At 49.6% G+C, this 21,854-nt stretch overlaps 1 protein-coding gene across 1 annotated transcript; it reads right to left on the bottom strand.

The window, feature by feature from the left end:
• Nucleotides 1-1,406: 1,406 nt before the first annotated feature.
• Nucleotides 1,407-21,548, bottom strand: LOC147091435 (uncharacterized). The gene is made up of 4 exons (XM_085976557.1): nt 21,281-21,548; nt 18,656-18,727; nt 13,868-13,954; nt 1,407-1,594 (listed from the first exon to the last, which is right to left on the bottom strand). Exons 1-4 carry the CDS (start codon nt 21,345-21,347, stop codon nt 1,467-1,469), a joined length of 354 nt encoding a protein of 117 aa, XP_085832683.1. The 5' UTR covers nt 21,348-21,548; the 3' UTR covers nt 1,407-1,466.
• Nucleotides 21,549-21,854: the final 306 nt, after the last annotated feature.

Below are 21,854 nucleotides of genomic sequence, written 5' to 3'. Positions count from 1 at the left end.
TATATCAGTGTGTTACTGTGAGGGGTGTGGGGTGTATCAGTGTGTTACAGTGAGGGGTGTGAGGTATATCAATGTGTTATTGTGAGGGGTGTAGGGTATATCAGTGTGTTACAGTGAGGGGTGTGGGATATATCAGTGTGTAACCGTGAGGGGTGTGGGGTATATCAGTGTTACAGTGAGGGGTGTGGGGTATATCAGAGTGTTACAGTGAGGTGTGTGGGGTATATCAGTGTGTTACAGTGAGGTGTGTGGTATTTCAGAGTGTTACAGTGAGGGGTGTGGGGTATATCAGTGTGTTACAATGAGGGTTGTGAGGTATATCAGTGTGTTACAATGAGGGTTGTGAGGTATATCAGTGTGTTACAGTGAGGGGTGTGGGGTATATGAGTGTGTTACAGGGAGGGGTGTGGGGTATATCAGTGTGTTACTGTGAGGGGTGTGGGGTGTATCAGTGTGTTACAGTGAGGGGTGTGAGGTATATCAATGTGTTATTGTGAGGGGTGTAGGGTACATCAGTGTGTTACAGTGAGGGGTGTGGGATATATCAGTGTGTAACCGTGAGGGGTGTGGGGTATATCAGTGTTACAGTGAGGGGTGTGGGGTATATCAGAGTGTTACAGTGAGATGTGTGGGGTCTATCTGTGTGTTACAGTGAGGGGTCTGGGGTGTATCAGTGTGTTACAGTGAGGTGTGTGGGGTATATCAGTGTGTTACAGTGAGGTGTGTGGTATTTCAGAGTGTTACAGTGAGGGGTGTGGGGTATATCAGAGTGTTACACTGAGGGGTGTGGGGTATATCAGAGTGTTACAGTGAGGGGTGTGGGGTATATCGGAGTGTTACAGTGAGGCGTGTGGGGTATATCAGTGTTACACTGAGGAATGTGGGGTATATCAGAGTGTTACAGTGAGGGGTGTGGGGTATATCAGAGTGTTACAGTGAGGGGTGTGGGGTGTATCAGAGTGTTACAGTGATGGGTGTCGGTTTTATCAGAGTGTTACAGTGAGGGGTGAGGGGTATATCAGAGTGTTACAGTGATGGGTGTGGGGTATATCAGTGTGTTACAGTGAGGGGTGTGGGATATATCAGAGTGTTACAGTGAGGGGTGTGGGGTATATCAGAGTGTTGCAGTGAGTGGTGTGGGGTATATCAGTGTGTTACAGTGAGGGGTGTGGGGTATATCAGTGTTACAGTGAGGGGTGTGGGGTATATCAGTGTTACAGTGAGGGGTGTGGGGTATATCGGAGTGTTACAGTGAGGGGTGTGGGGTATATCAGAGTGTTACAGTGAATGGTGTGGGGTATATCAGAGTGTTACAGTGAGGGGTGTGGGGTATATCAGAGTGTTACAGTGAGGGGTGTGGGGTATATCAGAGTGTTACAGTGAGGGGTGTGGGGTATATCAGAGTGTTACAGTGAGTGGTGTGGGGTATAGCAGAGAGTGTTACAGCGAGGGGTGGGTTGTTATATCTACATACCATGCACGGTGATGCCAGTGATGATTGCAAAGACGGAGAATAAAGTCACGAGGCAGACTACCTCCAACCATCGCGATTTGACCGCGCGCTTCCCTCCAGCTGCATCCTGCACATTTTCGTCTGCAAAAGAGAAGTGAAACTGCGCTGTCGTGTGGAATTATAAAATCTCCGGTGAGCAGCCAAAATTAAAACATTTGTGACCGACAGGGACTTCCCTAACCCCAGCGCAAAGCCCCATCGAATGTTAGCCTTTCAAACTCGTGAGCAAGCCGGCTATACAATAAGAGCAACTGCCATTTTTATCGTGCTTTAATGCCATAAAACTTCCCGAGGCGATTCACAGGCGCGTTATCAAATATACATTTGACACCGAGCCTCCGAAGGAGTTATTAGGACAGGTGACCAAAGGCTTGGTCAAAGAGGTAGGTATTAAGGAGCCTCTTGCAGAATGACAGAGAGGTTGAGAGGCGGAGAGCTTTAGGGAGGGAATTCCAGAGGTTCGGGACCTTGGCAGCTGAGGGCACGGCCGCCAATGGTGGATCGATGGAAATCGGGGGATGCACAAGAGGCCAGAATTGGAGGAGGGCTGACATCTGGGAGGGTTGTCGGGGCTGGAGGAGGTTACAGGGATAGGGAGGGTGGCGGGGTGCGAAAGGCCATGGAGGGATTTGCAAACAAGGATGAGGATTGGAGAGTTACGTGGAGAGACTGGAGAAGCGGGGATTGTTCTCTTTGGAGCCGAGAAGGTTAGCGGGGAGATTGACCAGAATGGTACCAGGGATGAGGGTCTTCAGTTCTGTGGAGTGACTGGAGAAGCTGGGATTGTTCTCCTTCGAGCACAGAAGGTTAAGGGGAGATTGACCAGGATGGTACCAGGGATGAGGGACTTCAGTTCTGTGGAGTGACTGGAGAAGCTGGGATTGTTCTCCTTAGAGCAGAGAAGGTTAAGGGGAGATTGACCAGAATGGTACCAGGGATGAGGGAATTCAGTTACGTGGAGAGACTGGAGAAGCTGGGATTGTTCTCCTTGGAGCAGAGAAGGTTAAGGGGGAGATTGACCAGAATGGTACCAGGGATGAGGGGCTTCAGTTATGTGGAGAGACTGGAGAAGCTGGGGTTGTTCTCCTTAGAGCAGAGAAGGTTAAGGGGGAGTTTGACCAGAATGGTACCAGGGATGAGGGAATTCAGTTACGTGGAGAGACTGGAGAAGTTGGGGTTGTTCTCCTTAGAGCAGAGAAGGTTAAGGGGAGATTGACCAGAATGGTACCAGGGATGAGGGAATTCAGTTATGTGGAGAGACTGGAGAAGTTGGGGTTGTTCTCCTTAGAGCAGAGAAGGTTAAGGGGAGATTGACCAGGACGGTACCAGGGATGAGGGGCTTCAGTTATGTGGAGAGACTGGGGAAGCTGGGATTGTTCTCCTCGGAGCAGAGAAGGTTAAGGGGGAGATTTACCAGAATGGTCTAAGGGATGAGGGACTTCAGTTATGTGTAGAGACTGGAGAAGCTGGGGTGGTTCTCCTTAGAGCAGAGAAAGTTAAGGGGGAGATTGACCAGAATGGTACCAGGGATGAGGGACTTCAGTTCTGTGGAGAGACTGGAGAAGCTGGGGTTGTTCTCCTTAGAGCAGAGAAGGTTAAGGGGAGATTGACCAGAATGGTACCAGGGATGAGGGACTTCAGTTCTGTGGAGAGACTGGAGAAGCTGGGACTGTTCTCCTTAGAGCAGAGAAGGTTAAGGGGGAGATTTACCAGAATGGTTCCAGGGATGAGGGACTTCAGTTATGTGTAGAGACTGGAGAAGCTGGGGTTGTTCTCCTTAGAGCAGAGAAGGTTAAGGGGAGATTGACCAGAATGGTACCAGGGATGAGGGACTTCAGTTACGTGGAGAGACTGGAGAAGCTGGGGTTGTTCTCCTTAGAGCAGAGAAGGTTAAGGGGAGATTGACCAGAATGGTACCAGGGATGAGGGGCTTCAGTTATGTGGAGAGACTGGAGAAGCTGGGGTTGTTCTCCTTAGAGCAGAGAAGGTTAAGGGGGAGATTGACCAGAATGGGACCAGGGATGAGGGACTTCAGTTACGTGGAGAGACTGGAGAAGCTGGGATTGTTCTCCTTAGAGCAGAGAAGGTTAAGGGGGAGATTGACCAGAATGGTGCCAGGGATGAGGGGCTTCAGTTCTGTGGAGAGACTGGAGAAGCTGGGGTTGTTCTCCTTAGAGCAGAGAAGGTTAAGGGGAGATTGACCAGAATGGGACCAGGGATGAGGGACTTCAGTTACGTGGAGAGACTGGAGAAGCTGGGGTTGTTCTCCTTAGAGCAGAGAAGGTTAAGGGGGAGATTGACCAGAATGGTACCAGGGATGAGGGACTTCAGTTCTGTGGAGAGACTGGAGAAGCTGGGGTTGTTCTCCTTAGAGCAGAGAAGGTTAAGGGGAGATTGACCAGAATGGGACCAGGGATGAGGGACTTCAGTTCTGTGGAGAGACTGGAGAAGCTGGGGTTGTTCTCCTTAGAGCAGAGAAGGTTAAGGGGGAGATTGACCAGAATGGTACCAGGGATGAGGGACTTCAGTTCTGTGGAGAGACTGGAGAAGCTGGGGTTGTTCTCCTTAGAGCAGAGAAGGTTAAGGGGAGATTGACCAGAATGGGACCAGGGATGAGGGGCTTCAGTTATGTGGAGAGACTGGAGAAGCTGGGGTTGTTCTCCTTAGAGCAGAGAAGGTTAAGGGGGAGATTGACCAGAATGGTACCAGGGATGAGGGGCTTCAGTTATGTGGAGAGACTGGAGAAGCTGGGGTTGTTCTCCTTAGAGCAGAGAAGGTTAAGGGGAGATTGACCAGAATGGGACCAGGGATGAGGGACTTCAGTTACGTGGAGAGACTGGAGAAGCTGGGATTGTTCTCCTTAGAGCAGAGAAGGTTAAGGGGAGATTGACCAGAATGGGACCAGGGATGAGGGACTTCAGTTACGTGGAGAGACTGGAGAAGCTGGGGTTGTTCTCCTTAGAGCAGAGAAGGTTAGGGGGAGATTGACCAGAATGGTACCAGGGATGAGGGACTTCAGTTATGTGTAGAGACTGGAGAAGCTGGGGTTGTTCTCCTTAGAGCAGAGAAGGTTAAGGGGGAGATTGACCAGAATGGGACCAGGGATGAGGGACTTCAGTTACGTGGAGAGACTGGAGAAGCTGGGGTTGTTCTCCTTAGAGCAGAGAAGGTTAAGGGGAGATTGACCAGAATGGGACCAGGGATGAGGGACTTCAGTTCTGTGGAGAGACTGGAGAAGCTGGGGTTGTTCTCCTTGCAGCAGAGAAGGTTAAGGGGAGATTGACCAGAATGGGACCAGGGATGAGGGACTTCAGTTCTGTGGAGAGACTGGAGAAGCTGGGGTTGTTCTCCTTACAGCAGAGAAGGTTAAGGGGGAGATTGACCAGAATGGTACCAGGGATGAGGGACTTCAGTTACGTGGAGAGACTGGAGAAGCTGGGGTTGTTCTCCTTAGAGCAGAGAAGGTTAAGGGGAGATTGACCAGAATGGGACCAGGGATGAGGGACTTCAGTTACATGGAGAGACTGGAGAAGCTGGGGTTGTTCTCCTTAGAGCAGAGAAGGTTAAGAGGAGATTTGATAGAGGTGTTTGAAATCATGAAGGGTTTACACAGAGTAAATAAAGAGAAACTGTTTCCAATGGCTGAAGTGTCGATAACCAAAGGGCACAGATTTAAGGTGATTGGCAAAAGAACCAGAGGGGACACGAGGAAAAACTTTTTTACGCAGCGAGTGGTTAGGATTTGGAATGCGCTGCCTGATATGGTGGTGGATACAGATTCAATAGGAGCCTTCAAAAGGGAATTGGATAGATAGTCGAAGGAGAAAAAACTCCAGGGATATGAGGAAAGAGCGGGGGGGTGGTGTAAAGTCTGGGGGTTGTACAGTTAATAACGACACAGACTTCAGGAATAACAAACAAACAGGTCTTTACTATTCGAAGGTCAGGGCGAATCTGCCCAAGGAATCATGCCACAACACTTATATACCGGTGTGGTCACCGTCGGTATTACAGTATACAGAAGCCAAACAAGTAGCGCCACACCTAAAGTAGTTCTCTTAAAGGTGAACGGTTACATACAATCGTTCTCTTAAAGGTAGACGGGTACATACACTACAATCCTCCCTTTTTAGCTTATTACTTACAGAGTCCCCATTAAACATAACATCTCTTCAACTTCATATAAAACAATTTACAGACATAGTCTCGGTGGGAAACAGTTCACAGATTCAGTCTCTGATCTTGACTCGGTCCGAACAACATCTCTTTGGTGTAGATGGTTCACATTGCTAGCGTGACTCCTCCATATCCTTTTCTTGACGTAACAGCTTGAACTTTCGTCCTGCTAACCAGCAGTGCTGACTTTTACAACAACTGGGTTGCCTTGATATTTTCCTACTTCCCAACTGATTTAACTCCTTTCGTAGGGTCCACGCATGATCTGGTAGAAGTGATAATATTTGCGATAGTTATCATCTTCTGCTTCTTCTTTTTCTTTTCTGCTTTTTGGAGACTCTCGGGGCTCCCTTATCAGCTGCCAGCAGTAGTGCCACTAACTCTCTATGTTCCTTTGACTTTAAGTGCTTCATCCTGATTTCGGCACTTTGGGAGTTTTCATCACAAACTGGGCAGACCACATCCTCGTAATATTCAGTGTCACTCAACAGGTCATGGTAATATTCGGGTTCGTCCTGAGTTAGGCCCGCGAGAGGGCCTTCTACTTCCTCCTTACCCATCTGGACGTTAGCTGACTGTGGTTCCTTCCCTAGACATCTTTCTTGAAAAGACTTCTTCATGCATTCATCTTCATCCCGCTCTTCCTGGGTTTCCTGCAAATCCTTCACTAATGACCTCATTTGTGATTTCAATACTTCCCCTTCCCTCGGGGATTGATTGATCGGGCTATTCAATCCTTCTACTGGAGCAGCTGTTTCAACATTCTGTTGTTCACATAGACGTGATTCAGCGTACTTTTGGCATCCCAGTAAAGTCTGTTTTGCAACGTCAGCTATTTCCCAAACTCTTGAGAGCTCCGAACTCCTTCCCGTTGAAGATTGAAGCTCGTGTTCAGATTGTTCCCATTGCAGAGTCTTTTCCCTCAGCATATGAAGGAGTTGGCTGACCGTTAACTCTTCCACGGGAACACTGTGGATCAGAGTCTTCTCCATTTCATCCACCTTTTCCTCCAATGCTTCCACCTTCTGTTCCTCTTGTACTTTGGCTTTCAGCGCTCGGAAAAGTTGCGCCCTGATGCTCTCTAGCTCATGTTCAGGGGCCATTCTTACAGTCTCTGTGTTTCTTAGTTTCCTTTTCTTCCACTGAAAGGATTCCCAGTTGAATCTGTTCTTCAAGTTGTTGAACCTCGGTCATTGCCGCCTCATATTTGTCTTGGGTTTCCTTCAATATTTTTATGAGTTCTTGGACATCTTGTCTTTCATGTTCTGCCATGTCTTTCACCTCTAATTTCTCATCTATGGATGGAACTTCTACCGATGAGTCTGTCTTGGCCTTGAGCTCATCAAGAATTTCCTGCAGCCTTTGGACTTCTTGCTCATGTTCAACCTTTAGTTGTTCATATGCTTCTACTGAAACTAGCTTTTCGGAGGTTGCCGAGTTAACCCCCTCCAGAATTGTAGCCTGGGCCTGTTCATACTGTTCTTTCAACTTCTCACACTCTGCTTGTAAGGAGTCGTAGAGAAGAACTGGAATAACATCCTGGCTTCCTGAAGATTCCTCTTCATTTGCTTCTTTCGCAATTTCCTGTTGGAGTTCAGCCAAGGCTGCTATGCTATCTGCCTCTCGAAGTCTCACTGCCATCAAATCTTCTTTATTCTTGCAGTCTATCTCAGCCATTTCCCGTTTACTTTCATTTAACTGAGTGAGTAGTCCCTTATTCTGGGCTGAGAGATATTGCACCTTCTCATGTAGACCATAGCACTCCTTCTCTGCTCGACATAGCTGGTTACTGCTGATTTGGTTCTGTGTTTCAAGTTCCAACATCCTTTGCTTAGCTTCTTTCAGTTTCGCCCCTATAAGCTCCTCTTGCAACATGGCCACATTATTCACATCAGGTAAAGAAGCGTTTCTCTTTTCCATGTCCAAGATTTTTTTCTGCATATCTTTAAGTGCACACTGCGATTCAGCTTCTCTTAACCTTGCCTGCACTAGCTCCGTCTCCAATTGCAGAACAAAATCCTCAGTGTAGCGTGGTTTGCCTTTATGCTGTATCTCTAATCATGCAAATATTCTAACTCCTGAACATCATAAGGGAGATGTGATCGGTACTTGGTCACGATGGCTCTATGGTCGCTCTTTGCTTGAGCTAGCTGCCTCTGCTGTCTTTCCAGGTTCTCCCATTCGGTGTCCCAGAACTTTTCCATTGTTTTCATCTCTTGTACGAGACGGTAACTCAACTGTTCTAATTGTTGTCGTACTTTGAAATAAGTTTGAATCCGAGTTCGGTGTTCTTCCGTCGTGGATAAGTCCTTAACTTGAACAGGCTCAGAATTCTCTGTCAACTTGGAGTTCTGCTCTGAAGCTTTATTCTTCTCGGTAGCATAAGCCTTTATGCCTGTCTTCGTTTTCTCCACCATAGTCGGTAAGTTCATTTTAGCCTTGTCTTCCATATTTGAGTTGGTCTTATCGTCATCCGTTTCAGAATCTGAGCTGATAGCTTGCACCGAGTCCTCACTCATTATGGCTTTTAGATAGTGCCATTCCATGTCTATTTTCTTGATCCACTCTCGTCCTAGAAGTGGTGGTCCTCCCTCAGATAATACGTACAAGTTCATTCTTGGGTGTTCTTTACCCCCATCTCTCACCTTGACTCTTATCTTCCCCATGGGGTATACCTTATGCCCCGTGTATGTCTGCAATACGAACTTGGTATTTCTTAAGGGTATGTGAGAGAATAGCCGGTGGTAGTCCCTTCGATTTATGACTGATAGAGCTGATCCAGTGTCCAACTCCATTCTTACTTGGACTCCAGCTATTTTTAGTATGACCCAGATAGTTTGTAGGTCAGCTTCCTTACTCACATTGTGAATTCTCAGACTACCCAGCTCCTGGCTGTTTGGGTCTGAGTCTGAATTCTGTTCGTCTGAACTCTTCTCAGCCACCTTGTGTACCTTGCTGTACTTTTCTTGTGGTGGCTTCCTTTGGTTGTTGGTCTTCTTCCCTGACCGGCATACCTTTGCGATGTGACCCAGTTTGCCACATTTCCTACATTCTTGGTTCTTAACCCAGCATTGATTCTGGTCGTGCGTTGTCTTCCCACAACGATAGCATTTTGTTGTATTCGAGGTAATTTGGTCCACCCCGAGTGCCGCCGCCTTTAGCTGCATTTCCGCCGTTCCTTTCGCTGCGGCTTCGTGCGATGCAGCTATAAGGACAGCCCTGTCTAGTGTGAGGTCGTTCTCTTCCAGTAGTCGCTTTTGCGTCCCTTCTTTGGACAATCCACATACGAACTTGTCTCGCAGTGCCTCTGTCAGATTCCCTCCGAACTGGCAGTGTTCCGCTAGCCTACGCAGTTCGACCAAGTATTCCGTGTTGCTTTCGTCTTTCTTCTGCGTTCTCGCATAGAATCTGAATCGTTCAGCCAGCTTCAATGGTGTGGGGTTCAAGTGATCCTTCAGCACTGCTACAATATCATCGAAAGTCTGATCCGCCGGTTTAGCTGGTGAGAGAAGATGCTTCAACAACCCGAATGTTTTCGCACCCATCATGTTAAGTAAGGTTGAAGCTTTTTCATCCTTAGCTATTTTGTTAGCCTTACAATGTATCTCAATACGTTCCACGTACGTGGCCCAGTCTTCTATCTCAGAATTAAAATCGTTGATGTCCCCCCGCTTATGGAATCTTCCTTTCCTTGGGTACAACACAATTTTTATTTCTTTATTTCTTTATTTATTTTTTCCTAAGATGGCGGCTTTTCCCGCGAAAATGGCGGTTTCCCGCTCTTTCCTTCTCTCCCCGCCCACTTCAATGGCGGTTTCCCGCTTCTGTCATCTTCGCCGCCTAATGGCGGCTTCCCGCGTTTCTTCCCTGGTGGAAGGGGTACGCTTTCCCCACAACGGACAGGTTCAGCCGCTGGGCTGGCTCTCGCACAGCTCCCCTTACTCGGCTCTGTCTTTCTCTCCCCCGCACGTTCGGTTCTACCGGCGCTGGGTACACCCCGTTGGTGGAGGACAGTTCATCCGCTGGACTGGCTCTCACGCAGTCTCTCTCCCCATGCTCGGCTCTGTCTCTCTCTCTCCCGCACACTCGGCTCTACCGGCGCTGGGTACCCCGTTGGTGGAGGACAGTTCATCCGCTGGACTGGCTCTCACGCAGTCTCTCTCCCCATGCTCGGCTCTGTCTCTCTCTCTCCCGCACACTCGGCTCTACCGGCGCTGGGTACCCCGTTGGTGGAGGACAGTTCAGCCGCTGGACTGGCTCTCGCGCAGCCTCCTTTGGTCGGCTCTGCCTCTCCCACACGCTCTGTTCCCGTTCGCCTCCCAGCCCTCACGCAGTCCGGTGCTTCCCTCCCCGGCTGCGGCTGAGTTTCTCTCTTCCCGCGCCTGCTCCCGGTCTCAGCGCTTCGTGGCTTCGGTCGCTGCCCGGCTTTTCCCGCCGATCGCGGTCCGGCTATCTCACGACGCCGTTGGACCCGCCTTCCTGACCAGCTCTGCTCCCCCTCGACCGTGGTCGAGTGCACAGCCCTTATCCTCCGGATTTCGTTACACTTTCCCCTACTCACAGTCTCCGCGGCCGCCTTGTTTCCAGCTGATCGGCTCACTCCGCACCGTGGTAAAAGGGTAGTCAGTGCCTGTTGCTGCTGGAAGCTTTTGTTGCTAAAGTCTTCCTCCTTCCTCCTGCTGCAGCCTCGTGTTTTCTCCCAGCAGAACGACGAGGGCGGTTGACTCTCTTCGACGCTCTTTAGTTGCTTTGGTAGTCTTGCCGCAGGGTACGATCGGACTCATCGCCACTGTAAAGTCTGTGGGTTGTACAATTAATAACGACACAGACTTCAGGAATAACAAACAAACAGGTCTTTACTATTCGAAGGTCCGGGCGAATCTGCCCAAGGAATCATGCCACAACACTTATATACCGGTGTGGTCACTGTCGGTATTACAGTATACAGAAGCCAAACAAGTAGTGCCACACCTAAGGTAGTTCTCTTAAAGGTGAACGGTTACATACAATAGTTCTCTTAAAGGTAGACGGGTACATACACTACAGGTGGGACTAACTGTTTCAAACACTCCCAGGGCAGGTACAGCACGGGTTAGACACAGAGTAAAGCTCCCTCTACACTGTCCCATCAAACACTCCCAGGGCAGGTACAGCACGGGTTAGACACAGAGTAAAGCTCCCTCTACACTGTCCCATCAAACACTCCCAGGGCAGGTACAGCACGGGTTAGATACAGGGTAAAGCTCCCTCTACACTGTCCCATCAAACACTCCCAGGGCAGGTACAGCACGGGGTTAGATACATTGTAAAGCTCCATCTACACTGTCCCATCAAACACTCCCAGGGCAGGTACAGCACGGGTTAGATACAGAGTAAAGCTCCCTCTACACTGTCCCATCAAACACTCCCAGGGCAGGTACAGCACGGGTTAGACATAGAGTAAAGCTCCCTCTACACTGTCCCATCAAACACTCCCAGGGCAGGTACAGCACGGGTTAGATACAGAGTAAAGCTCCCTCTACACTGTCCCATCAAGCACTCCCAGGGCAGGTGCAGCACGGGATTAGATACAGAGTAAAGCTCCCTCTACACTGTCCCATCAAACACTCCCAGGGCAGGTACAGCACAGGTTAGATACAGAGTAAAGCTCCCTCTACACTGTCCCATCAAACACTCCCAGGGCAGGTACAGCATGGGTTAGATACAGAGTAAAGCTCCCTCTACACTGTCCCATCAAACACTCCCAGGGCAGGTACAGCATGGGTTAGATACAGAGTAAAGCTCCCTCTACACTGTCCCATCAAACACTCCCAGGGCAGGTACAGCATGGGTTAGATACAGAGTAAAGCTCCCTCTACACTGTCCCATCAAACACTCCCAGAGTAGGTACAGCACGGGTTAGATACAGAGTAAAGCTCCCTCTACACTGTCCCATCAAACACTCCCAGGGCAGGTACAGCATGGGTTAGATACAGAGTAAACCTTCCTCTACACTGTCCCCATCAATCACTCCCAGGGTGGGTACAGCACGGGTTAGATACAAAGTAAAGCTCCCTCTACACTGTCCCATCAAACACACCCAGGGCAGGTAAAGCACGGGTTAGATACAGACTAAAGCTCCCTCTGCACTGTCCCATCAAACACTCCCAGGGCGGGTACAGCACGGGTTAGATACAAAGTAATTCTCCCTCTACACTGTCCCATCAAACACTCCCAGGGCAGGTACAGCACGGGTTAGATACAGGCTTAAGCTCCCTCTACACTGTCCCATCAAACACTCCCAGGGCGGGTACAGCACGGGTTAGATACAAAGTAAAGCTCCCTCTACACTGTCCCATCAAACACTCCCAGGGCAGGTACAGCACGGGGTAGATACAGACTAACGCTCCCTCTACACTGTCCCATCAAACACTCCCAGGGCGGGTACAGCACGGGTTAGATACAGAGTAAAGCTCCCTCTACACTGTCCCATCAAACACTCCCAGGGCAGGTACAGCACAGGTTAGATACAGAGTAAAGCTCCCTCTACACTGTCCCATCAAACACTCCCAGGGCAGGTACAGCACGGGGTTAGATACAGAGTAAAGCTCCCTCTACACTGTCCCATCAAACACTCCCAGTGCAGGTACAGCACGGGTTAGATACAGAGTAAAGCTCCCTCTACACTGTCCCATCAAACACTCCCAGGGCAGGAACAGCACGGGTTAGATACAGAGTAAAGCTCCCTCGACACTGTCCCATCAAACACTCCCAGGGCTGGTACAGCACGGGTTAGATACAGAGTAAAGCTCCCTCTACACTGTCCCATCAAACACTCCCAGGGCAGGTACAGCACGGGTTAGATACAGAGTAAAGCTCCCTCGACACTGTCCCATCAAACACTCCCAGGGCAGGCACAGCACGGGTTAGATACAGAGTAAAGCTCCCTCTACACCGTCCCATCAAACACTCCCATTGCAGGTACAGCACGGGTTATACACAGAGTAAAGCTCCCTCTACACTGTCCCATCAAACACTCCCAGGGCAGGTACAGCACGGGTTAGATACAGAGTAAAGCTCCCTCTACACTGTCCCAGTAAACACTCCCAGGGCAGGTACAACACGGGTTAGATTGGATCGCTTTTCGAAAGAGCCGGCACAGACACAATAGACTGAATGGCCTCCTGCTGCACTGTCCTATTCTACGATTCCATTACTCTATTACCAAGCAGCCCACCCTGCTCGCCCCATTGACGAGGTTTCAACTCCTTCCACAGTTGGAGACTCTTCCCCTAACATCTGAACTTGAACCCAGGTCCCAGAGGGATGAAAGGTCAAAGTTTGACCTATCGCACTGTCCTGTCTCCCTTGCAGTACTTAACCATGGTCGCAGTTTTAATCATTTCTCGCGATCCAGGGAGTAACAGCGAGATGGCGTCTCTTGAGTCAGCTCCCCAACCCCCACCGCCCCTCGAATTTATTGCCCATCCCCTAATTGCCCTCGAGAAGGTGGTGGTGAGCCTCCTTCTTGAACCGCTGCAGTCCGTGTGGTGAAGGTGCTCCCACAGTGCTGTTAGGGAGGGAGTTTCAGGATTTTGACCCAGCGACGATGAAGGATCGGCCGATATTCTTCTAAGTCAGGATGGTGTGTGACTTGGAGGGGAACTTGGAGGTGGTGGTGTTCCCATGCGCCTGCTGCCCTTGTCCTTCTAGGTGGAAGAGGTTGTGGGTTTGGGAGGTGCTGCCGAAGAAGCCTTGGCGAGTTGCTGCAGTGAATCTTGTAGATGGTACACACTGCAGCCCCGGTACGCCGGTGGTGGAGGGAGTGAATGTTTAAGGTGGTGGATAGGGTGCCGATCAAGCGGGCTGCTTTGTCCTGGATGGTGTCGAACTTCTTGAGTGTTGTTGGAGCTGCGCTCATCCAGGCAAGTGGAGAGTATTCCATCACACTCCTGACTTGTGACTTGTCGATGGTGGAAAGGCTTTGGGGAGTCAGGAGGTGAGACACTCGCCGCAGAATACCCAGCCTCTGATCTGCTCTTGTTGCCACAGTATTTATGTGGCTGGTCCAGTTAAGTTTCTGGTAAATGGTGACCCCCAGGATGTTGATGGTGGGGGATTCGGCAATGGTAATGCCGTTGGAGCTGACCCGTCGCGACCTCTGCCCCCCCCACCCTCAAAGGATGACCGGTCACTGACCTGTTGCCACGGATACCACCGGGGCCTGTTTCGCCTGCGGAGCCTGGGGCTTGAAGTTGAGTTGAGCGTAGGACGACTCAGGGACACCTGCGAGACACAGAGGGAGAGAAGGGGACGGAGAGAGTCAAGGGCAGGTCTGTGTGACGCGTGACATACACGGGCCGCCGAGACTCAATGACGTGGCAGCCACGAGCACATCGCGGTGAGAGCAGCGCGTAGCAGGCACGCTAGCCAAGGCATAACTCTCACGTAGCCAGTGCGTAACAGACGCTGGGTTTGACTGGCAAAGGGCTGCCAAGGCTTTGACACTTAACTGAAGCGTAGCGGACACGTAGTTGAGGTGCAACGGATAACTAACAGAAAATGTATCTGAGGTCTAACAGGCATGTAACTACAGTGTAACATGCACGTAATTAAGGTGCAACAGACACGTAACTGAGGTGTAATGGGCCTGTAACTAAGATAGGAACATAGAAACATAGAAACATAGAACATAGGAGCAGGAGTAGGCCATTCGGCCCTTCGAGCCTGCTCCGCCATTTAATGAGATCATGGCTGATCATCCAAATTCAGTACCCTGTCCCTGCTTTCTTCCCATATCCCTTGATCCCTTTAGCCTTAAGAAATATATCTAACTCCTTCTTGAATATATTTAATAAGTTGGCCTCAACTGCCTTCTGTGGTAGAGAATTCCACAGGTTCACCACTCTCTGGGTGAAGAAATTCCTCCTCATCTCTGTCCTAAATGGCTTACCCCTTATCCTTAGACTGTGACCCCTGGTTCTGGACTCCCCGACCATCGGGAACATCCTTCCTGCATCTAGTCTGTCTAGTCCTGTTAGAATTTTATAAGTTTCAATGAGATCCCCTCTCATTCTTCTAAACTCCAGCGAATATAAGCCCAATCGACCCAATCTCTCCTCATATGTCATTCCTGCCATCCCAGGTATCAGTCTGGTGAATCTTCGCTGCACTCCCTCCATGGCAAGAACATCCTTCCTCAGATAAGGCGACCAAAACTGCACACAATACGCAAGGTGTGGTCTCACCAAGGCCCTGTACAACTGCAGCAAGACATCCTTGCCCCTGCACTCAAATTCTCTCGCTATGAAGGCCAACACACCATTTGCCTTCTTAACCGCCTGCTGCACTTGATGTAATAGACTTGTAACTAAGGCATAATAGACACATACCTAATGTGTAATGGACACATTACTAAGGTGTAACAGACACATGGGAACACAGGAGGAGGAGGAGGCCATTTGCCCCTCGAGCCTGTTCCACCATTCAATGAGATCATGACTGATCTGCGATCTAACTCCACATACCTGCCTTTGCCCCATATCCCTTAATACCTTTGGTTAACAAAAAGCTATCAATCTCCGATTTAAAATTAACAATTGATCTCGCACCATTTGCCGTTTGCGGAAGAGAGTTCCAAACTTCTACCACCCTTCGTGTGTAGAAGTGTTTCCTAACTTCGCTCCTGAAAGGTCTGGCTCTAATTTTCAGACATTTTTTATTCGTTTATGGGATGTGGGTGTCGCTGGGCAAGGCCCAGCATTTATTGCCCAGCCCTAGTTGCCCCTTGAGAAGGTGGTGGTGAGCCGCCTTCTTGAACCGCTGCAGTCCGTGTGGTGAAGGTACTCCCACAGTGCTGTCAGGGAGGGAGTTCCAGGATTTTGACCCAGCGACGATGAAGGATCGGCCGATATACTTCCAAGTCAGGATGGTGTGTGACTTGGAGGGGAACTTGGAGGTGGTGGTGTTCCCATGCACCTGCTGCCCTTGTCCTTCTAGGTGGAAAAGGTCGCGGGTTTGGGAGGTGCTGCCGAAGAAGCCTTGGCGAGTTGCTGCAGTGCATCTTGTAGATGGTACACACTGCAGCCACGGTACGCCGGTGATGGAGGGATTCGGCGATGGTAATGCCATTGAATGTCAAGGTGTGGTGGTTAGACTCTCGCTTGTTGGAGATAGTCATTGCCTGGCACTTCTGTGGCGTGAATGTTACCTGCCACTTATCAGCCCAAGGCTGAACGTCATCCAGGTCTTGTTGCATGTGGGCATGGACTGCTCCATTATCTGTGGAGTTGCGAATGGCGCTGAACACTGTGCAGTCATCAGCGAACATCCCCGTTTCTGACCTTATGTTGGAGGGAAGGTCATTGATGAAGCAGCTGAAGATGGTTGGGCCGAGGACACTGCCCTGAGGAACACCTGCAGCGATGTCCTTGGAGGGGAACTTGGAGGTGGCGGTGTTCCCATGCGCCTGCTGCCCTTGTCCCTCTAGGTGGAAGAGGCCGCGGGTTTGGGAGGTGCTGCCGAAGAAGCCTTGGAGAGTTGCTGCAGTGCATCTTGTAGATGGTACACACTGCAGCCACGGTGCGCCGGTGGTGGAGGGAGTGAATGTTTAAGCCCCCTTAGTCCTAGAATCCCCAACCAGCAGAAATAGTTTCTCTCTATCTACCTTATCAGTTCCCCTCAATATCCTGATAACTTCGATCAGATCACCCCCTAACCTTCTAAATTCTCGGGAATAAACCCTAATTTGTGTAATCTCTACTCGTAACTTAATCCTTGGAGTCTGGGTATCATTCTGGTAAACCTACGCTGCACTCCCTCCAAAGCCAACGGGGCAGTAATTCCTCCCCAAACGCTTGAGGACGGAAGGGTTACTCACGCGTCTGGCCGGAGGAAATGCCGGTTTTCAGCATGCACAGCGCATGCGCTGAAAACCGGCATTTCCTCTCCTCTAACCCAAGAGGTGAAGAGGCTAGCGCGTGCGCTACAGGGGGCAGCGCGTGCGTCTTGGATTTCCTCTGTTTTGGGGGATTTGTGCATGTCTAAAGGCCTCCGGTCTTTACGCTTGTAAAAAGCACACGTAAGTATTTATTTTTACAGGTAAGTGGTGTTTTAGTGTAATTTAGAAATATTTTTTCCACAGGTTTATTATTTTAAAGAATCTACAATAAGGTAAGTTTAGTTTTCGACCCTTTTTATTAAAAATTTATTTTCTTCAAAAAAAAAAATTATTGTTTAAATTTTTTTTTAAACTTATTTATACTTAATTAAATGATTGGGATGTTTCTAAATTTTTATTTAAACTTTAAATAGTGTTTTGGGCCCCCGTAGTTTTCATGAGTTTGACAGTTCTTACTCTCAAACTCATGAATGAACCTTCCCCTCCCCTGATTGGTTGTACAGTGCTCACCTGATCCCAGCCGGCACATCGCACTAACTACGCCGCTGGATCAGGTAAGCACATCGCGCCGACATCTGAACCGGGCCAGGGACAGGAAATGCAAGCAGGCCCGGGCTTCAGATGTCAGCGCGCAGGGTGAGTGCAGATCGGGGGCTTGCACGCGCGGCAAGCCCCTGACACCAAGTTCTGGGCCATTGTATCTTTCCTAAGGTGTGGTGCCCAGAACTGCTCACGACAGCATAGTGGTAATGGTCACTGAACTAGTAATCCTAGAGGCCTGGATTAAAGATCCAGTTAAACGTGAGTTCAAATCCCACCATAGCAACTGGGGAATTTAAATTCAGTTCATTAAATAATTCTGGAATAAAAAGTTAGTATCAGTAATGATGACCATGAAACTATCAGATGTTGTAAAAACCCATCTGGCTCACTAATGTCCTTTAGGGAAGGAAATCTGCTGTCCAGACATAACTAAAGTGCAACGGACACGTAACTGGGTTGTAATGGTTACGTAACTGAGGTCTGACAGACATGTAACTAAGGTGTAACAGACACGTAACTGGGTAGTAATGGTTACGTAACTGAGGTCTGACAGACATGTAACTACGATGAAAGGGACACGTAACTGGGTTGTAATGGTTACGTAACTGAGGTCTGACAGACATGTAACTACGATGAAAGGGACACGTAACTGGGTTGTAATGGTCACATAACTGAGGTCTGACAGACATGTAACTAAGGTGTAACAGACACGTAACTGGGTCGTAATGGTCACATAACTGAGGGCTGACAGAAATGTAACTACGATGAAAGGGACACGTAACTGGGTTGTAATGGTCACATAACTGAGGTCTGACAGACACGTAACTAAGATGAAAGGGACACGTAACTGGGTTGTAATGGTCACGTAACTGAGGTCTGACAGACATGTAACTAAGGTGTAACAGACACGTAACTGGGTCGTAATGGTCACATAACTGAGGTCTGACAGACATGTAACTACGATGAAAGGGACACGTAACTGGGTTGTAATGGTCACATAACTGAGGTCTGACAGACATGTAACTAAGATGAAAGGGACACGTAACTGGGTTGTAATGGTCACGTAACTGAGGTCGGACAGTCACGTAACTAAGGTGCAACGGACACGTAACAGGGTTGTAATGGTCACATAACTGACGTCTGACAGACATGTAACTGAAGTGCAACGGACACGTAACTGGTTTGTAATGGTCACGTAACTGAGGTCTAACAGTCACGTAACTAAGGTGCAACGGACACGTAACTGGGTGGGAATGGACAGTTAACTGAGGTGCAACTGACAGGGAAACGACATACAGCTGAGGTGTAACACATACGTAACGGAGGTGTAATGAGACACGTAAGTAAGTTGCATCAGACACGCACGTAAGATGTAACTGAGGTGAAACTAGACTGAGGTGTAAGAGATAATGACCAGTCACATCAACGAGGTGTAATTAAACACAAAACTGATAAGATTGAGATGTAACTGATGTGCAGCTGACAGACAGCAGGTGTGATCCAGAGCCGTGACTTAGCATCGAACTGAGATGTCTGTAACTGACCTGTTGCGAGGGTACTGGAAACCTGAGGGGATGGATGAAAATTCAACTCCACATAGGACATCCCAGCATCATCTACATGGGAAAACACACAATCCAATGGTGACAGGGTTAGAATACAGAGTAAAGTTCCTGTCAAACACGCCCAGGACAGGTACAGCACGGGTTAGATACAGAGTAAAGCTCCCTCTACACTGTCCCATCAAACACTCCCAGGGCAGGTACAGCACGGGTTAGATACAGAGTAAAGCTCCCTCTACACTGTCCCATCAAACACTGCCAGGGCAGGTACAGCACTGGGTTAGATACAGAGTAAAGCTCCCTCTACACTGTCCCATCAAACACTCCCAGGGCAGGTACAGCACTGGGTTAGATACAGAGTACAGCTCCCTCTACACTGTCCCATCAAACACTGCCAGGGCAGGTACAGCACGGGTCAGATACAGAGTAAAGCTCCCTCTACACTGTCCCTTCAAACACTCCCAGGGCAGGTACAGCACGGGTTAGATACAGAGTAAAGCTCCCTCTACACTGTCCCATCAAACACTCCCAGGGCAGGTACAGCACGGGTCAGATACAGAGTAAAGCTGCCTCTACACTGTCCCTTCAAATACTCCCAGGGCAGGTACAGCACGGGTTAGATACAGAGTAAAGCTCCCTCTACACTGTCCCATCAAACACTCCCAGGGCAGGTACAGCACGGGTTAGATACAGAGTAAAGCTCCCTCTACACTGTCCCATCAAACACTCTCAGTGCAGGTACAGCACGGGGTTCGATACAGAGTAAAGCTCCCTCTACACTGTCCCATCAAACACTCCCAGGGCAGGTACAGCACGGGTTAGATACAGAGTAAAGCTCCCTCTACACTGTCCCATCAAATACTCCCAGGGCAGGTACAGCACGGGTTAGATACAGAGTAAAGCTCCCTCTACACTGTCCCATCAAACACTCTCAGTGCAGGTACAGCACGGGGTTCGATACAGAGTAAAGCTCCCTCTACACTGTCCCATCAAACACTCCCAGGGCAGGTACAGCACGGGTTAGATACAGAGTAAAGCTTCATCTACACTGCACCATCAAACACTCCCAGGGCAGGTACAGCACGGGTTAGATACAGAGTAATGCTCCATCTACACTGCACCATCAAACACTCCCAGGGCAGGTACAGCACGGGTTAGATACAGAGTAAAGCTCCCTCTACACTGACCCATCAAACACTCCCAGGGCAGGTACAGCACGGGTTAGATACAGAGTAAAGCTCCCTCTACACTGACCCATCAAACACTCCCAGGGCAGGTACAGCATGGGTTAGATACAGAGTAAAGCTCCCTCTGCACTGTCCCATCAAACACTCCCAGGGCAGGTAAAGCACAGGGTTAGATACAGAGTAAAGCTCCCTCTACACTATCCCATCAAACACTCCCAGGGCAGGTACAGCACGGGTTAGATACAGAGTAAAGCTCCCTCTACACTGTCCCATCAAATACTCCCAGGGCAGGTACAGCACGGGTTAGATACAGAGTAAAGCTCCCTCTACACTGTCCCATCAAACACTCTCAGTGCAGGTACAGCACGGGGTTCGATACGGAGTAAAGCTCCCTCTACATTGTCCCATCAAACACTCCCAGGGCAGGTACAGCACGGGTTAGATACAGAGTAAAGCTCCATCTACACTGCACCATCAAACACTCCCAGGGCAGGTACAGCACGGGTTAGATACAGAGTAAAGCTCCCTCTACACTGTCCCATCAAACACTCTCAGTGCAGGTACAGCACGGGGTTCGATACAGAGTAAAGCTCCCTCTACACTGTCCCATCAAACACTCCCAGGGCAGGTACAGCACGGGTTAGATACAGAGTAAAGCTTCATCTACACTGCACCATCAAACACTCCCAGGGCAGGTACAGCACGGGTTAGATACAGAGTAATGCTCCATCTACACTGCACCATCAAACACTCCCAGGGCAGGTACAGCACGGGTTAGATACAGAGTAAAGCTCCCTCTACACTGACCCATCAAACACTCCCAGGGCAGGTACAGCACGGGTTAGATACAGAGTAAAGCTCCCTCTACACTGACCCATCAAACACTCCCAGGGCAGGTACAGCATGGGTTAGATACAGAGTAAAGCTCCCTCTGCACTGTCCCATCAAACACTCCCAGGGCAGGTAAAGCACAGGTTAGATACAGAGTAAAGCTCCCTCTACACTATCCCATCAAACACTCCCAGGGCAGGTACAGCACGGGTTAGATACAGAGTAAAGCTCCATCTACACTGTCCCATCAAACACTCCCAGGGCAGGTACAGCACGGGTTAGATACAGAGTAAAGCTCCCTCTACACTGTCCCATCAAACACTCCCAGGGCAGGTACAGCACGGGTTAGACACAGAGTAAAGCTCCCTCAACACTGTCCCATCAAACACTCCCAGGGCAGGTCCAGCACGGGGTTAGATACAGAGTAAAGCTCCCTCAACACTGTCCCATCAAACACTCCCAGGGCAGGTCCAGCACGGGGTTAGATACAGAGGGTGAAAGATCCACTTCTGACCCACTTGCCCCTATTCTGGCCATCCTACTTCGTGGGACCTGTTGCCCTCTCTCGGTACCTGACATTCTGACCGACCTTCACTCGGAACTGATGAGTCCTTCTTCCCGAACTGCACGTTCATGTAGGTGGTCTCCTCGTCCATGCCTGCTGCCACCCAAGGGCGTCTCTCCTCAGAACCCTGTCCCGCCTGCCTCCGTCGCCTGCCGATCTCAGCTTCACAGGATGTGTGCCACAACTCTTCTGCTGCACAAAACAAGTGCTCGCCTGCCTCAACGTGTTACTTCTGCTTATTTATTGTTTGTCGAAGTCTCCTGGTATCTGAGTGGGTGGCAAACATGGTCAGTGGGTGGGACTGCCTCCCTCTCTCAGGACCTCTCTGTTTCTCTCACTCTGTCTCTCTCAGTTTCTCATTCTCTCTATCTCACTCTCTCTCTAAATCTCAATCTCCCTCTCTCTCACTTTAACACTCTTTCTGCCCCTGTCTCTCCTCCACTCTCTCTCTGTCTCTCTCTCTCTGTCTCACTCTCTCATTCTCTCTCTCTCTCTCCCTCTCACTCTCCCACTCTCTCTCTGTCTCTCTCTCTCTGTCTCACTCTCTCATTCTCTCTCTCTCTGTCTCTCTCTGTCTCTCTGTCTCACTCTCTCTCTC

Source organism: Somniosus microcephalus, unplaced genomic scaffold, assembly GCF_052327205.1.
Source record: "Somniosus microcephalus isolate GS21.2 unplaced genomic scaffold, FLI_Smic_1.0 unresolved_chr3, whole genome shotgun sequence".
Classification (NCBI taxonomy): domain Eukaryota; kingdom Metazoa; phylum Chordata; class Chondrichthyes; order Squaliformes; family Somniosidae; genus Somniosus; species Somniosus microcephalus.
The sequence above is the reverse complement of the archived record's forward strand: the minus strand, read 5'-3'. Positions and strand labels throughout refer to the sequence as shown.

Bases quoted from the DNA above. Each gene is read 5' to 3' on its own strand.
- LOC147091435 (XM_085976557.1), bottom strand. From the start codon at position 21,347: ATGGACGAGGAGACCACCTACATGAACGTGCAGTTCGGGAAGAAGGAC. The intron at 18,728-21,280 runs GTCGGTCAGAAT...TTTCCCATGTAG, and splicing joins CTCATCAGTTCCGAGTGAAG to ATGATGCTGGGATGTCCTAT. The intron at 1,595-13,867 runs GTCAGTGACCGG...TCTCTTTTGCAG, and splicing joins GGTGGTATCCGTGGCAACAG to ACGAAAATGTGCAGGATGCA.